This window comes from Lathyrus oleraceus, chromosome 5 (genome assembly GCF_024323335.1).
Source record: "Lathyrus oleraceus cultivar Zhongwan6 chromosome 5, CAAS_Psat_ZW6_1.0, whole genome shotgun sequence".
Taxonomy (NCBI): domain Eukaryota; kingdom Viridiplantae; phylum Streptophyta; class Magnoliopsida; order Fabales; family Fabaceae; genus Lathyrus; species Lathyrus oleraceus.
This window is the reverse complement of record NC_066583.1, coordinates 95,856,291-95,875,301: the sequence shown is the minus strand read 5'-3', so window position 1 is coordinate 95,875,301 and position 19,011 is coordinate 95,856,291. Positions and strand designations below refer to the sequence as shown.

Below are 19,011 nucleotides of genomic sequence, written 5' to 3'. Positions count from 1 at the left end.
GAGGTTGTGCGACATAAACTTCTTCATTAATGTGACCGTTAAGGAAAGCGCTCTTAACATCCATTTGGAATAGCTTAAAATCCTTTGCACAAGCGAAGGCAAGGAGAAGGCGTATAGCCTCGAGTCGGGCAACCGGCGCATAAGTTTCCTCATAGTCGATGCCTTCCTCTTGGTTATACCCTTGCGCGACTAAACGCGCCTTATTACGGGTTATTACCCCGTTTTCATCCAGCTTGTTCCTAAACACCCATCGGGTGCCGATTACTCGATGATCTCGCGGAGGAGGGACAAGGTCCCAAACCTCATTTCTGGTGAACTGATTAAGTTCCTCCTGCATTGATAAAAACCAGTGTTCATCGAGTAGGGCTTCTTTAGGGTTTTTAGGTTCCATCTGCGAAACGAAAGCGAAGTGATAACAGAAATTACTTATCTTAGACCGAGTTGTTACACCCTTTGAGATATCTCCGATAATGTTGTCGATTGGATGGTCTTTGGAAGACTTCCAAGCTTGAGGAAGATCATCGTTTGAAGGCGGATGATCTACTTCTGTTTCATCATGGAGTACATCTTTGTCCTCCTCAATTTTGATTGTGTCGGGTTGATCAATCCCCGGCTCGCCATCATTGAGTATGTCTTTGGTAGATGTACCTGCACCATGAAAAACACTATCCTTTCCGACGTTTCTCGGATTGGATTCATCAAAGGTAACATGCACAGACTCTTCTACTGTAAGTAATCGCTTGTTGTAAATTCTATATGCTTTGCTAGATTGAGAGTATCCGAGGAAGATACCTTCGTCGGCCTTGGAATCGAATTTTCCTAAGTTTTCCTTTCCATTGTTCAACACAAAACATTTGCAACCAAAGACATGTAGGTGAGAAACATTTGGCTTTCGCCCTTTTAAAAGCTCATACGGTGTTTTATTTAGAATAGGGCGAATGAGCACCCTATTCAAAACATAACAAGCCGTACTAATGGCATCGGCCCAAAAATATTTCGGTAATCCACTTTCGTTGATCATTGTTCTTCCCAATTCTTCTAAAATTCGGTTTTTACGCTCCACAACCGCGTTTTGTTGAGGAGTACGTGGAGCGGAGAAGTTATGATCAATACCATGGTTACCGCAATATTCTTCAAATAAGTGATTTTCAAACTCACCTCCATGATCACTTCTAATTGCAACAATGTTTGTATTTAGTTTATTTTGGGAAAGCTTAGCAAATCGTTCAAAGGTGGCGAATGTGTCACTCTTACTTACTAAGAAAATAGTCCAACAAAATCGAGAAAAGTCGTCCACTATTACGAAACCGTAATAGTTTCCTCCTAGACTCTTAATCCTAGATGGCCCAAATAAATCCATATGAAGAAGCTCGAGAGGTCTCGTTGTTGAAACGATGTTTTTGGATTTAAAAGAGATCCTCGTTTGCTTCCCCTTTTGACAAGCATCACAAAGGTGATCCTTGGTGAACTTAATTTTGGGGAGACCTAGGACTAGATCTTTTGAGACTATTTTGTTAAGTAAGTCGAAATTAACATGTGCTAAACGTCTATGCCATAACCATGAATCTTCATTCATTGTTACAAGACATTTGTCACTTGTTAACGATACTTCATTTAAGTCAAGCATATAGACATTGTTCACACGAAGACCATTAAACATGCTCTTCTTATCATCAGTATGCACAATTTTGCAACAATCTTTTGAAAACGATACATTGTATCCTTTGTCGCATAACTGACTGATGCTAAGTAGGTTATGTTTAAGACCTTCGACAAGCAATACGTCAGAAATAGTAGTGGAAGAGGGATTACCTACACTACCTTTACCAAGTATTGCTCCTCGGTTATTGTCACCATAAGTTACATATCCCTTCTTCTTAGCCACGAAGTCAATGAAGAGAGATATGTCTCCTGACATATGCCTTGAGCATCCACTATCGAGAACCCATCTTCTCTCGGTAGTCTCGAGGCATTGTACCTGTGATAAGATAATTAACAAAAGGAGGTACCCAATGGCTTATTGGGTCCTGAGTGGTGAGAAGCAAATTGGTTGCATTTGGGCATCCATTGATAAATGCCTTTAGGAACTAAAAATCTCCTAAATCTACACTTAGCAATGGAATGACCTTTCTTGCAACAATAGAGACAAGAGAACTTTTCATTTTGATTACTTTTGCTATCTTCGTCCTTTATAACATATTTGTATTTTTGATATGGATTAACCATACTTTTTCGAAAGTTAGACTTATCAATAGCAAAAGTAATCTTGGGCTCGAGAGCCTTGTTAAGTTTGGATTTTAGGTTCCTTACTTCACTTTGCCAAATGTAACAAGTATCACACCCAAAGTTCATCATTCTACTTTTAAGGTCCTCATAACTAGTTTTTGTGCTTTCCACTATAGAAGCCTTAAGTGCCTCAAGTTTCCTTTCGGATTCTTGAATTTTTGTTCTAAATGAGAAAAAATTTCTTATTTGAGGCAAGCCTTTTAAAGGCCTCTTTTGCTTCACAGTGTAAAGTTTCAAAAACAGTTTGCAATTCATGATGAGACATACTAGAGGAATTTTCATATTTAGCATGTCGTACCTGTTTCTTCTTATTCTTTTGATGAGCAGAGAGACATAGATTTGCATTTTCATCTTCATCACTGGAGCTTTCATCATCGGAGGAGTCGCTATCGCTTTCCCAAGCAATGTATGCCCTCCTTGGCTTTGATGGTTTCTTATGTGATTTGTATGAATCTTTTTCTTTTGTCTTTTTGTTCATCGGACAGTCCGGTTTGTAGTGACCCGGCTTTCCACACTTGTAGCACGACCCTCTAGTTGTTTTTCCTTTGGAGTCATCATTTTTGGAGAACCTAGATTGCTTCCGGAAGTTAACTAAGTTCTTCTCGGAATGTTGGATGCCGTTCTTTCTCACGTAACGGTTGTAGCGTTTGACGAACAGCCCCATATCTTCACTCTTGTCCTCTTCTTCTTCGTCACTTGATGAATAATCACTTTGCTCTTTTGCTTGAGACTTTGAGGAGGAAGTCTTTAGAGCTATTGATTTCTTTTCGCTCACCTTGGCTTTGTCTTTCTTATCTTTCTTTTCATGTTGTTCCAAGCTTAATAGAACTTGTTCATGCTCTTGTAGTTTGCCGAACAATGTTGTTAAGTCCAATATGGTAAGATCGTTTGCCTCTTTGATGGCGGTCACTTTCGGCTGCCATTCCCTGTTAAGACATCTTAAGATTTTATTAGTGGCAACATCATTGGAAATAGGTTTACCTAGTGAATGTAATCGATTGATTAGATGAGTGAATCTCTTTTGCATGTCGGCAATGGTTTCCCCTTGCTCCATGAAAAAGAGATCAAACTCTTGCGTTAGTGTATTGATTCTAGCCAGTTTAACATCGTTCGTCCCCTCATGGGCAATTTGAAGTGAATCCCACATGGCCTTAGCAGTAGGACAATGGGATACACGATAGTATTCGTCTACCCCTAATGAGGAGATTAGGATGTTTTTGGCTTTCCAATCATAGTTGTATTTCTTTTCATCATCATCGGTCCATTGTGCTTCAGGCTTAGGCACTATTTCATTATTCTCATTGGTCATGGTTATTTCAATTGGACCATTGAGAATAACATTCCATATTTTTCTATCTATGGAATTTATGTGCACCCGCATACAGTCTTTCCAATAACTATAATTTTCACCATTGAAAACGGGAGCTCTATTGTAGGCCCCTTTAGGTTCGTTAGCCATTTTCTATCAACGTTGTATTTAGAAGCACGGAGTGAACCGGAGCTCCTGATACCACTTGTTAGACTATGGCACGGATCTAGAAGGGGGGGTTGAATAGATCCCAATTAAAACTTTAGTCGGCGCTACCAATTTAAAAGAAAAATTGGTTTTAAAAATGTTTTTAGGTGCGGAAGCGGCCGAGGAAAATTAGTCTAAAAACGAACCGTTATTGGAAAACCGGATATGCGTTAAGCTAATGGATAAGAGATAAAACGAGATACAATTCGCTACACTAGTATCACAATCAATGATAGAGTTCACTTATTAGCAAGCCTAGTTCCAATGAACCAAAATACCAAATTAAAACTCAGTGCAAACTTAAGGCAACTTTGGCTTAGGCAATTTTACAAACACTTGGTGTGCACAAACACTCCAAGTGATATTTGAGTTGAGTAAGAGAGTCAATTGATCCTAGTACAGTATGTTATTGTACTTGGTATTCCAACAGCAATTTTAAACACTTACTCAACTTATATCAATGTTTGGCTAAAATTGCTTAAACTAAAATCACTTAAATTTTAAGCAGAAAAACAGATTATGCAGAAAATTAAAGGAGACAGAGATTTGATGAGGCAGTTCCCCCGCCGTCCTCGCTTCGGGGTACGTCTGCCCTCAATTCTAAAAATAGAATTGAGATGATTAATTAGATATCACCTGTGAGATTTAATCGTTTTTACAAGGAGTGCAAAGTATGTAAACAACAGAATTTGCAATATGTTGAATGATACTTCTTTTCCTTGCCCCTTGATTCAAGATGAATCAAGACCTTTGATTGTTGATGCTTGACCTCCGTTTCCTGCCACTCGTTGATGAACCTTCCGTTCTTCAACCCCTTGGCCCGGCTGATCACGAACACGAACGAATCAAACCCGGATTCTTCACTACTCAAACACCGACTCCGCTACTAAACTGATGAAGACTTTCTCTTATCAGTTACCTTCGCTCAGCTGAAAGATAATGAAGCAACCCGTCCAAAAACCCCCAAACGCAAACCGGTATTGGAGGATAAAACCCTAATGGTTTTATTCAAGAAAGAACCTGCCAAGACTTCAACTCGAACCCGATTCTTCAATCGCTACCTCGAACCTTATCACCTTCAAACTATCACAAATCGCATCAAAAGTTATTGTGTGCAGTTGATGTATTGTGGACTGTTGAAGATGAAGATGATGAATCTTTGACAACTATTTCACTCTTTCTTGTTTCCTTGAACACTTGTACTCAAAAATAGCAAATGTTAGTCAATAGAAGTGTTTTTACTTCTATATATAGTAACAGACAAAACCAAACAAACATAACAGAAATTTAAACTTTGAATTAACTCAGAAAACTGAGTTTGCGCGCGAATGGTCGACCATAGGGTCGGCGTGCGCTGACCCGTGGGGCACGCGCCGACTGCATGCGTCGACGCAAGGGATTTTTGCGCCGACCCGTGAGTTAAGCGTCGACCCTATGCGTCGACGCAAGGGGTTTTTGCGCTGACTCCCTCCAGTTTGGGCAGAGCCTTTGCGCCGACCCGTGAGCTTTGAGCTGACCCCTATGGTCGACTCAAAGCCTTCAAATCTGCAAAAAGGCTGTGATTAGTGATTTTCATGTATTTGGTCATGATCACACTTTGTCTATATGTTTTTAATGATTATAGTAGCTTTAGGATAACGTGAAAAAGGATATGGTGGGTAATGTGTTGCATTTGTTCGTAGACGTGCATGATGGTCTTTTGTCATCATCGAAACTTGATATCGTATGTTGTATGACACTTTGTCTTTACATACTCCCCCTTTTTGATGATGACAACCCGTATAACTCAGCGTGACGAACATCATGCAGTATTGACACATTTTGTACAACTCCCCCTTTCTTTTGTAATCTAAGGCCATTTGCAGTTTGTCAGATAATGCCATGTCAGCATTTTTCTCCCCCTTTGACAACATCAAAAAGAGAGACAGAGTAATTATTCAAGATTGCAACGACAAATTCACAGGCAGTAGTAGAAATATAGATACCAACGAAATAATATCACACAAATATCATTTCTTAACAATAGTCATTAATTAAGAAGGAGAAAATACATAATGAAGTTGTGGTGCATAAACAGGCAAAGTAACAACAAAATACATGCAAAAACAACAAGCAACATGTAAAGTGCATATGAATGGCTATTGTCTTAAGTGACGGTGTCCAGGATGGTAGCATACGCCTGGGTTTCTGCTGGGGTCAGCCAGAGTTTCTAGGTAATCACATACACCTTCCAGATGCCTAAGACTCCCTGTGACCTGCCTATCCAAATCTGCATATCGTTCAGTTAGGCTTGTGGAGAGGTTTTCGATCCGCTCATTTTGGGTTTGAAGTTGACTGGTAATTTGAGCAAGTCGGTCATCCTGGGATTCCATGAAGGTTTGTTGGGCAAGTTGCATGCTTTGCATCATCTCCAACAGCTCTGAAGAGTCAACAGGATGTGGAGGGGATGGAAGAAATTCTTCATCAGGATGGTGATACGGTTGGTAAGATTCACGTCGAGTTGTCCAACCCGTATGTTGCCATTCACCCCAGCCACCCCATCGTGGAACAGCTTCTTCATATGTATCCGGCTGCTGTACCCAAGCAGAGCCGGAGTAGTCGTATGTGCCAATGGGTGAAGGACTGTCGTCTCCACCATTGTGAGCATTATCGTGCCTTGCTTCTTCTTCTTCATCTTCTTCTTCTTCTTCATTTTCCATTTCATCGTCCTGTTCTTCGCTTTCATCACTGTCAGCCCTTGGAGGAACGTATCCTCTTCTAACAAACTTATATTTCTTCCGCTCCTTGCACCATATATATCCCATCATAGACATGGTTTTTGTGCTAAATTCTTTGTCAGGTGTGACTGATGTTAACGGGAAAGACGGATGACTAACATTGGCTGTTGTAAGGGCTTCTTGGATGAAGGATCCGTAGGCGAGAGCAGTTCCTCGTCCGGAATCCCGAAGATTATACATTCTACTAGCAATGTAGTATGGCCAGTTGATTTTTATCTTGTTTTTCAGAATGTAGATCAAATGCACCTCGGACTGTTCGACTCTGGAGAGACCGCCCTTCTTGGGCCGCAGGATGCGTGAGACAATCCATTGGAGAATCCTTTCCCCGGCGCTCAGTTTGCCCGCAGTGACGGTTTGTGGGAACAAGTCACTCTGCACAAAATCATCAGAATATGGCCATTCCAACATGTCATTTAATGCACTCTTAAACTCATAGCCATCTATGTGGTGAGAATCAGTCACCTCAGGCAGGGGATTTCCAGTATCATCCACAGACAAATCAAAATATTTGTTCCAGAAATTTGATTTAACTGATACCTTTGTAGAGCCAACTTTGGAGGAAAGCTTGTGTCCGCGAAAGTTCTCATGAAGACCGGAGTAGAAGACTCAGACAAGGTCTTCACTGTATTGAGTGTTGCACTCCAAGAAGTTGATGAGACCTTGATGCTGCAGCAGAGACAGGACTTCCGGTAAGTGCATGCGTTCAGCTTCAAGTCTATAGAACGCGTGTTGTTGCACAACTCCTCGTTTACCGATGTCTTTGTTGAACATTTCGACACGAGCAGGTGGAACGAGTGATACAGCAGATACGGGAAGAGATGCACCGGATGATTCTCGGGGTCTTTTGCCGGAGGGTCTGCGTGATGAGGAAGCCATTTGAGTGGGTTTAAGATTGAGTGTTTGGAAACAGAGAGAAGGTTTAATGAGGGTTTTGAGAGTGATTCTTCTAGAGAGGGGTTTTTCCCAATTTATAGTGGAAAGGTTAGGGTTTTGGGAAGATGGAAGATCAAAGACCAATAGCCACTAGGTAGATGCAAGTTACAAAGTAGTGGGTAGTTTGAAAGGTGATGGAATGTAATTGCACATTTAATGATGTGAATGCATGAGAGATGATTTAAAATTTTTGCAGAAAAACGAAATCTGTGAGCGATGCGTCGACCATACCCCTGTATGCGTCGACGCATACTGTTTGATTTTTGAGAAAATGCAAAAGTTATTTAATCATGCGTCGACCATAACCCAGGTGCGGTCGACTCATACAGTTTAAAATTTTCATTTTCACTACTCAGCACATGCAATGACCAGTTTGATGCATAATTAACACCACATACAGCAATACACAACCAAAGAGATATAATAAGAGTATATATATATATATAAACCACATCATTTTGAGATAACATTTTGAAGTCATGAGATTTAGCAGAGAGATAGAAAGAGGAACAGTATCACCTTAATGCTGAAGTGACTTAGTGAACATTAGACATGTGCTTGCAACAACATAAATTTGTCAGAAGTACAGTATTGAGGCTTAAGATGGAAGAAAGTAAACAGCAGATTAGAGTGCCCTTTCCGAAATATCGAGGATGCCAAGTTCTCGGCGAATATGGCTAGCGGCTTTGTGAAAATGTCCGCTAGTTGATTTTCAGTGTTTACGTGTTCAAACACGATGTCACCTTTCTCTACATGATCCCGAAGAAAGTGGTGTCGAATTTCGATGTGTTTAGTGCGAGAATGTAGCACAGGATTTTTGGTTAGGTTAATAGCACTCGTGTTGTCACAAAATATGGGAATACATTCCAGTTTTAGGTTAAAATCCAATAGTTGTTGCTTAATCCATAAGATTTGGGCACAGCAACTACCGGCTGCAACGTATTCCGCTTCGGCGGTTGACAAAGCAACAGAAACTTGTTTCTTGCTATGCCAACTAACCAAAGAGTTTGAAAATAGATGACAAGTGCCACTTGTGCTTTTCCTATCCGATTTGCAACCGGCAAAGTCGGAATCGGAAAAACCTACCAAAGAACAATCATTACCTTTGGAATACCATAGTCCGTACTTCGGAGTACCGGATAAATATCGAAGTATCCGTTTAACGGCTTTTAAATGGGATTCCTTGGGACATGATTGGTATCTTGCACACATGCATACGCTAAACATAATATCGGGACGGGAAGCAGTAAGATAAAGGAGTGAACCAATCATACCTCTATACCGTTTTACATCTACTTCCTTACCGTCTTCATCTTTGTTCAAGTTGATACACGTAGGCATGGGGGTGTCTATGGCCTTAGCTTTTTCCATGTCAAATCTCTTGATAAGGTCCAAACAATACTTTGTCTGGCTCACGAAAGTTCCTTCTTTGAGTTGTTTGATTTGTAGACCGAGGAAGTATGTGAGCTCCCCCATCATACTCATCTCGAACTCACCCTGCATAAGGTCAGAAAACTCTCTCACAAGCTTCATGTTAGTAGATCCAAAAATGATATCATCTACATAAATTTGCACTAATATCAAGTGCTTTCCTTGACGTTTAATGAAGAGGGTTGTGTCAACCTTTCCTCTTGAGTAACCTTGATCTAGTAGGAACTTGCTTAGTCTCTCATACCAAGCTCTAGGAGCTTGTTTGAGACCATACAAGGCCCTTTTCAGTTTGTAAACATGATCAGGATGCTCATGGGATTCGAAACCCGGAGGTTGTGCGACATAAACTTCTTCATTAATGTGACCGTTAAGGAAAGCGCTCTTAACATCCATTTGGAATAGCTTAAAATCCTTTGCACAAGCGAAGGCAAGGAGAAGGCGTATAGCCTCGAGTCGGGCAACCGACGCATAAGTTTCCTCATAGTCGATGCCTTCCTCTTGGTTATACCCTTGCGCGACTAAACGCGCCTTATTACGGGTTATTACCCCGTTTTCATCCAGCTTGTTCCTAAACACCCATCGGGTGCCGATTACTCGATGATCTCGCGGAGGAGGGACAAGGTCCCAAACCTCATTTCTGGTGAACTGATTAAGTTCCTCCTGCATTGATAAAAACCAGTGTTCATCGAGTAGGGCTTCTTTAGGGTTTTTAGGTTCCATCTGCGAAACGAAAGCGAAGTGATAACAGAAATTACTTATCTTAGACCGAGTTGTTACACCCTTTGAGATATCTCCGATAATGTTGTCGATTGGATGGTCTTTGGAAGACTTCCAAGCTTGAGGAAGATCATCGTTTGAAGGCGGATGATCTACTTCTGTTTCATCATGGAGTACATCTTTGTCCTCCTCAATTTTGATTGTGTCGGGTTGATCAATCCCCGGCTCGCCATCATTGAGTATGTCTTTGGTAGATGTACCTGCACCATGAAAAACACTATCCTTTCCGACGTTTCTCGGATTGGATTCATCAAAGGTAACATGCACAGACTCTTCTACTGTAAGTAATCGCTTGTTGTAAATTCTATATGCTTTGCTAGATTGAGAGTATCCGAGGAAGATACCTTCGTCGGCCTTGGAATCGAATTTTCCTAAGTTTTCCTTTCCATTGTTCAACACAAAACATTTGCAACCAAAGACATGTAGGTGAGAAACATTTGGCTTTCGCCCTTTTAAAAGCTCATACGGTGTTTTATTTAGAATAGGGCGAATGAGCACCCTATTCAAAACATAACAAGCCGTACTAATGGCATCGGCCCAAAAATATTTCGGTAATCCACTTTCGTTGATCATTGTTCTTCCCAATTCTTCTAAAATTCGGTTTTTACGCTCCACAACCGCGTTTTGTTGAGGAGTACGTGGAGCGGAGAAGTTATGATCAATACCATGGTTACCGCAATATTCTTCAAATAAGTGATTTTCAAACTCACCTCCATGATCACTTCTAATTGCAACAATGTTTGTATTTAGTTTATTTTGGGAAAGCTTAGCAAATCGTTCAAAGGTGGCGAATGTGTCACTCTTACTTACTAAGAAAATAGTCCAACAAAATCGAGAAAAGTCGTCCACTATTACGAAACCGTAATAGTTTCCTCCTAGACTCTTAATCCTAGATGGCCCAAATAAATCCATATGAAGAAGCTCGAGAGGTCTCGTTGTTGAAACGATGTTTTTGGATTTAAAAGAGATCCTCGTTTGCTTCCCCTTTTGACAAGCATCACAAAGGTGATCCTTGGTGAACTTAATTTTGGGGAGACCTAGGACTAGATCTTTTGAGACTATTTTGTTAAGTAAGTCGAAATTAACATGTGCTAAACGTCTATGCCATAACCATGAATCTTCATTCATTGTTACAAGACATTTGTCACTTGTTAACGATACTTCATTTAAGTCAAGCATATAGACATTGTTCACACGAAGACCATTAAACATGCTCTTCTTATCATCAGTATGCACAATTTTGCAACAATCTTTTGAAAACGATACATTGTATCCTTTGTCGCATAACTGACTGATGCTAAGTAGGTTATGTTTAAGACCTTCGACAAGCAATACGTCAGAAATAGTAGTGGAAGAGGGATTACCTACACTACCTTTACCAAGTATTGCTCCTCGGTTATTGTCACCATAAGTTACATATCCCTTCTTCTTAGCCACGAAGTCAATGAAGAGAGATATGTCTCCTGACATATGCCTTGAGCATCCACTATCGAGAACCCATCTTCTCTCGGTAGTCTCGAGGCATTGTACCTGTGATAAGATAATTAACAAAAGGAGGTACCCAATGGCTTATTGGGTCTTGAGTGGTGAGAAGCAAATTGGTTGCATTTGGGCATCCATTGATAAATGCCTTTAGGAACTAAAAATCTCCTAAATCTACACTTAGCAATGGAATGACCTTTCTTGCAACAATAGAGACAAGAGAACTTTTCATTTTGATTACTTTTGCTATCTTCGTCCTTTATAACATATTTGTATTTTTGATATGGATTAACCATACTTTTTCGAAAGTTAGACTTATCAATAGCAAAAGTAATCTTGGGCTCGAGAGCCTTGTTAAGTTTGGATTTTAGGTTCCTTACTTCACTTTGCCAAATGTAACAAGTATCACACCCAAAGTTCATCATTCTACTTTTAAGGTCCTCATAACTAGTTTTTGTGCTTTCCACTATAGAAGCCTTAAGTGCCTCAAGTTTCCTTTCGGATTCTTGAATTTTTTGTTCTAAATGAGAAAAAATTTCTTATTTGAGGCAAGCCTTTTAAAGGCCTCTTTTGCTTCACAGTGTAAAGTTTCAAAAACAGTTTGCAATTCATGATGAGACATACTAGAGGAATTTTCATATTTAGCATGTCGTACCTGTTTCTTCTTATTCTTTTGATGAGCAGAGAGACATAGATTTGCATTTTCATCTTCATCACTGGAGCTTTCATCATCGGAGGAGTCGCTATCGCTTTCCCAAGCAATGTATGCCCTCCTTGGCTTTGATGGTTTCTTATGTGATTTGTATGAATCTTTTTCTTTTGTCTTTTTGTTCATCGGACAGTCCGGTTTGTAGTGACCCGGCTTTCCACACTTGTAGCACGACCCTCTAGTTGTTTTTCCTTTGGAGTCATCATTTTTGGAGAACCTAGATTGCTTCCGGAAGTTAACTAAGTTCTTCTCGGAATGTTGGATGCCGTTCTTTCTCACGTAACGGTTGTAGCGTTTGACGAACAGCCCCATATCTTCACTCTTGTCCTCTTCTTCTTCGTCACTTGATGAATAATCACTTTGCTCTTTTGCTTGAGACTTTGAGGAGGAAGTCTTTAGAGCTATTGATTTCTTTTCGCTCACCTTGGCTTTGTCTTTCTTATCTTTCTTTTCATGTTGTTCCAAGCTTAATAGAACTTGTTCATGCTCTTGTAGTTTGCCGAACAATGTTGTTAAGTCCAATATGGTAAGATCGTTTGCCTCTTTGATGGCGGTCACTTTCGGCTGCCATTCCCTGTTAAGACATCTTAAGATTTTATTAGTGGCAACATCATTGGAAATAGGTTTACCTAGTGAATGTAATCGATTGATTAGATGAGTGAATCTCTTTTGCATGTCGGCAATGGTTTCCCCTTGCTCCATGAAAAAGAGATCAAACTCTTGCGTTAGTGTATTGATTCTAGCCAGTTTAACATCGTTCGTCCCCTCATGGGCAATTTGAAGTGAATCCCACATGGCCTTAGCAGTAGGACAATGGGATACACGATAGTATTCGTCTACCCCTAATGAGGAGATTAGGATGTTTTTGGCTTTCCAATCATAGTTGTATTTCTTTTCATCATCATCGGTCCATTGTGCTTCAGGCTTAGGCACTATTTCATTATTCTCATTGGTCATGGTTATTTCAATTGGACCATTGAGAATAACATTCCATATTTTTCTATCTATGGAATTTATGTGCACCCGCATACAGTCTTTCCAATAACTATAATTTTCACCATTGAAAACGGGAGCTCTATTGTAGGCCCCTTTAGGTTCGTTAGCCATTTTCTATCAACGTTGTATTTAGAAGCACGGAGTGAACCGGAGCTCCTGATACCACTTGTTAGACTATGGCACGGATCTAGAAGGGGGGGTTGAATAGATCCCAATTAAAACTTTAGTCGGCGCTACCAATTTAAAAGAAAAATTGGTTTTAAAAATGTTTTTAGGTGCGGAAGCGGCCGAGGAAAATTAGTCTAAAAACGAACCGTTATTGGAAAACCGGATATGCGTTAAGCTAATGGATAAGAGATAAAACGAGATACAATTCGCTACACTAGTATCACAATCAATGATAGAGTTCACTTATTAGCAAGCCTAGTTCCAATGAACCAAAATACCAAATTAAAACTCAGTGCAAACTTAAGGCAACTTTGGCTTAGGCAATTTTACAAACACTTGGTGTGCACAAACACTCCAAGTGATATTTGAGTTGAGTAAGAGAGTCAATTGATCCTAGTACAGTATGTTATTGTACTTGGTATTCCAACAACAATTTTAAACACTTACTCAACTTATATCAATGTTTGGCTAAAATTGCTTAAACTAAAATCACTTAAATTTTAAGCAGAAAAACAGATTATGCAGAAAATTAAAGGAGACAGAGATTTGATGAGGCAGTTCCCCCGCCGTCCTCGCTTCGGGGTACGTCTGCCCTCAATTCTAAAAATAGAATTGAGATGATTAATTAGATATCACCTGTGAGATTTAATCGTTTTTACAAGGAGTGCAAAGTATGTAAACAACAGAATTTGCAATATGTTGAATGATACTTCTTTTCCTTGCCCCTTGATTCAAGATGAATCAAGACCTTTGATTGTTGATGCTTGACCTCCGTTTCCTGCCACTCGTTGATGAACCTTCCGTTCTTCAACCCCTTGGCCCGGCTGATCACGAACACGAACGAATCAAACCCGGATTCTTCACTACTCAAACACCGACTCCGCTACTAAACTGATGAAGACTTTCTCTTATCAGTTACCTTCGCTCAGCTGAAAGATAATGAAGCAACCCGTCCAAAAACCCCCAAACGCAAACCGGTATTGGAGGATAAAACCCTAATGGTTTTATTCAAGAAAGAACCTGCCAAGACTTCAACTCGAACCCGATTCTTCAATCGCTACCTCGAACCTTATCACCTTCAAACTATCACAAATCGCATCAAAAGTTATTGTGTGCAGTTGATGTATTGTGGACTGTTGAAGATGAAGATGATGAATCTTTGACAACTATTTCACTCTTTCTTGTTTCCTTGAACACTTGTACTCAAAAATAGCAAATGTTAGTCAATAGAAGTGTTTTTACTTCTATATATAGTAACAGACAAAACCAAACAAACATAACAGAAATTTAAACTTTGAATTAACTCAGAAAACTGAGTTTGCGCGCGAATGGTCAACCATAGGGTCGGCGTGCGCTGACCCGTGGGGCACGCGCCGACTGCATGCGTCGACGCAAGGGATTTTTGCGCCGACCCGTGAGTTAAGCGTCGACCCTATGCGTCGACGCAAGGGGTTTTTGCGCTGACTCCCTCCAGTTTGGGCAGAGCCTTTGCGCCGACCCGTGAGCTTTGAGCTGACCCCTATGGTCGACTCAAAGCCTTCAAATCTGCAAAAAGGCTGTGATTAGTGATTTTCATGTATTTGGTCATGATCACACTTTGTCTATATGTTTTTAATGATTATAGTAGCTTTAGGATAACGTGAAAAAGGATATGGTGGGTAATGTGTTGCATTTGTTCGTAGACGTGCATGATGGTCTTTTGTCATCATCGAAACTTGATATCGTATGTTGTATGACACTTTGTATTTACACTTGTCCCATGCAGAACTAGACTATTTGCAAGATTAATGACTAACTTGTTGTCGATCTGCAACATCAGAGGTTTATTCACTTCAACGTCCATCTCTTCTAGTACATATCTGACCTGGATTGCTTGACAAGAAACATAGGATCCTGCTATATATTCAGACTCACATGATGATAATCCCACCATAGGTTGCTTTCTCGAGCATCATGAGATTGACGCACAAAATACTTAAAAAAAGTAACTAGTTGTGCTTCTTCGATCTTCCTTGTCTCCACACCAATCATCATTTGAATATCAATTAATCACAACTTCTTTGCTTTCAGAATCTCGTGGAAATAGAATTCTATAGTTTGTCGGTCCTTTTAAGTATCTCAGGATTCTTCTTGCAGTCTTCATGTGTGACACCATTGGTTCACTCATGTATTTGCTCACTAATCTGATTGATAAACCTATATAAGATCGACTGTTGCACACACATCTTAGAGATCCAACAATTTTTTTGAACAAAGTGACATCGACTTTATCTTCCTTTCCATGCTTCTCCAATTTCAAATTTGATTCGACATGTGAGGATGCAGGATTCTAGTCTTCCATCATGAATCTCTTGAGTATCTCTTTGACATGATTTCTTTAATGTAACATCATGCCTTGCTTCGACATTTAAAATTCCATGCCTAGTAAGTGCGACAACTTTCCCAAATCCGACATTTCAAATGCCTTCTTCATCAGCTCTTTGAACTTTGACAAGTTCTCAAAGATATTTCCAGTTACTAACAAGTCATCGACATATAAGCAAATGATTATTATATCTTATGCCACAACCTGAACAAATACACCATAATCAGATTTGCATTTGATGAATCCCAATTCTACCAAGTATGAGTCAGTCTTCTTGTTCCATGCCCTAAGTGCCTGTTTGAGCCCATATGGCGCTTTGTGCAACCTGTATGCTTTCCTTGCTTCCCCTTATATCACAAACTCAAGAGTTTGTGTGACATATACAACTTCATCTAGGGGACCATTCAAATTTTTTGATTTCACATATAAGTGAAATATCAAACATCCTTTCTTGCATGTCAAGGATATCACCAATCGGATAATCTATAATATTGTTACTGGTGCATATACTTCAGAGTAGTCGAGTCCTACTCTCTGAAGAATACTCGAGCTATTAATATTTCCTTATGTCTTGCTATCGACCCATCAATATTATGCTTCAACTTGAACATCCACTTCACTTATATAGCTTCTGTACATGTTGGCAATTCGACTAACTCTAATGTGTTGTTTCTTTCGATCGCTTGTAACTCTTAGACCATATCTAAATTCCATTGTTTATTCTTTAAAGCCTATTTATATTTTATTGGTTTAGCACCTACAAGTAAAGAAAAATGAACTAATTCTCCAACTTCATAGTCTTGAAGCCTTGCTGGAAGAACTCTGGTTCTTTTAGGTCTTTAGCTTGTGCTAACCACTCCCTCTCGATTATCTACTTTGACTTCGACTCTATTATCATCTTTGACTATTTCTGGAGTGTTATTAACTAGAATATCTACATGCTCACTACTTTCTTCATCAACGCCATAACTCATCATTGGCTTGTTAGTTGCATCACCTGAATTCCAATCCCAGGTAGAGTTCTCATCAATGACAACGTCTTGACTTATCACGATCTTAATTTCCATTGGATTGAATAACATATATGCTTCAATCATATGATATCCTACCAGAATCATAGGTTCACTTTTATTATCACGATTCCTTCTTCTTGTATTAAAAATATGCTTATAGCAAATAGAGACAAACACCTTCAGATGACTCACTGATGGTCGTTTGCCACTCCAAACTTCTTCAGGAACCTTGTTTTTCAGCTTCTTGGTAGGACACCAATTCAGAATATAAACAGCATTGGTGACAGCTTCACCCCATAAGGACTTTGGAAAATTCTTCCACTTCAGCATGCATCTCGCCATATCCAATATGGTAATATTTCTTCTTTATACTACTCCATTATGTTGAGGCGTGTAAGGAGAAATTACCTGATGATCGATACCATGTTATGCACATAACTCTTCAAACAAATTGGACGTGTATTTTCCACCTCCATATGTTCGCAGAACCTTGATCTTATTTTCACTCTGATTTTTGACAAGCATCTTAAATCTCTTAAAATTTCAAATACTTTGTCCTTTCGCTTGATCACATAGATCCAAAACTTTCGACTATACTCATCAAAAAATTAGACAAAATACTTGTTTCCACCAATTGTATGATCCTCGAACGGGCCACATACATATGAATGTACTATTTCTAGTATGCAAGAGGACCTCATTGGCATAGTCGAAATAAAAGACTTTCTAGATTGCTTCCCTATTAAGCAACCTTCATAGAGTTTGTCGGGCATCTCGAGACTTGGTATAACAATTACCATATCTTGAGTAATCAATTATTTGAGTAATCTAAAATTCATATGTCCAAACCTCAAATGCCACAGCCAACTATTCTTCTCAACAACTATTTTTAGGCATTGTACCTCAGTCGAATTATTCATGGTCTTAAATGTCCTACTATTCGACAGAGGATATTTTAAGACTAAATTATTCTGAGTGTTGAATAGTTCCAAGGATCCATCTTTCATAACCACTGAGAAACCGTTTTCAACCAGTTGTCCAACATTAGCAGGTTGCATTTCATTCCAAGTACATATAGTACATCTTTGATCATAGCTTTATTCCATTTCTCCTTTGAATAACTATGTCGCTAGTACCTTCTGCTTGCAATGAGCTATTATCAACAAGTTTGACCTTGCTCTGCTTTGACTCATCAAAATCTACCAACCACACTTTCCTACCAGTCATGTGATTCGAGCAGTCTGTATCGAGGAACCAGATTTTGGTGCCGACATGCTCATCTGCAACTGCAGCCATAACCAAAATGTCTTTAAAATCATATGAATCTTGACGTGCAAGGTTTGCTCCTTCATTCTTTCCTTTCTTTTACTAACAATTCTTGGCCAAGTGACCCCATTTTCACAGTTATGCACAACTTTTTTTCTCTTCTTTGTCTTTCTAATAGGAGTTTCCTTCTCCTCTTTTCGAGGATTCATAAGCCCTATTATCGATCTTATGCTTTTGAGGGTCTGACCAAGACTTCTTGCTCTGAGTCATGTCTCTTTTGCCCTTGAACTTGGTAGAACCAACATGTTTCTTGCATGTCTGAGTGTAAAGATTGTATCGAATCTTAAACACCTTTTCTTTCGACAATCCTCATCTCATATGTCTCCAACAAACCAACCAAATATTCCAATTTCAATGTTTCAATGTTCCAATTTCAATGTCTCATGTGATCAAAGTAAGAGGTCAATATATAGATTATCTTCCCAACTATCATCTTATCAGTTAGGGTTTCACCACAACCTTTCATGAGATGTACAAACTTTCGCACCTTCGAGACATTGTCTGCAATCTTTTCTTCTTCTCCCATCTACAGTAATTCATATTGCCTTCGCAACGTCTGCAATTTGATGACTTTAACCTTCTCACCTCCTTCGTGATATTTGATAAGAATATCCCATACCTCCTTTGCCGATTCAGCATAAGAAATTTGATCAAAGTCCGTAGTGTCTACCACTGATTGAATATAAAATGCAATTTTATTGTCTTTCTTCTTGGCCTCCTTGTTCGCAACTCTTTGAGCATCAGTTGTGTTCTCAGCAAGCTCAGAGACGCCATTAGTAACCACTTCTAAGATTTCATGAAAGCCAAACAAATATTGCATCTGTTTTTTTCATCGGATCCAATTCTTGCCTTCAAGAATTTGAAGAGAATTCAGAATGTCATTGTTACCATCCATCTTTGCAACAAATGCGATTAACAACCCACGATCTCGGAAACACGATCATTCTTGAAAGTACGATCAAGAAACTAATCGGAGTTCTAAATACCAATTTGTTAGTATGTGAGACACTTTTAATGAGAAAAGAGAGAGAGATAGAATGAAGAATAAGAATTTTTATTATTAAATATTTCAAAAACTGAATTACAATATGCATGTATTTATATATAAAATTACTTGTACTCTAAGTAACAAACTAGCTGACTAACTTGTCAACTAAGTAACTAACAAACGTCAACCCTAACCAATTTAGACTTGTGCTACAACTTGGATTATATTACAACAATTTTAACAT

General features: G+C 39.3%; 1 protein-coding gene across 1 annotated transcript; it reads right to left on the bottom strand.

Annotated features, from left to right (window-relative positions):
- Positions 1–17,542: 17,542 nt before the first annotated feature.
- On the bottom strand, positions 17,543–18,599 carry LOC127078950 (uncharacterized). The gene is made up of 2 exons (XM_051019360.1): positions 18,365–18,599; positions 17,543–17,739 (listed from the first exon to the last, which is right to left on the bottom strand). Exons 1-2 carry the CDS (start codon positions 18,597–18,599, stop codon positions 17,543–17,545), a joined length of 432 nt encoding a protein of 143 aa, XP_050875317.1.
- Between the last annotated feature and the right edge of the window lie 412 nt (positions 18,600–19,011).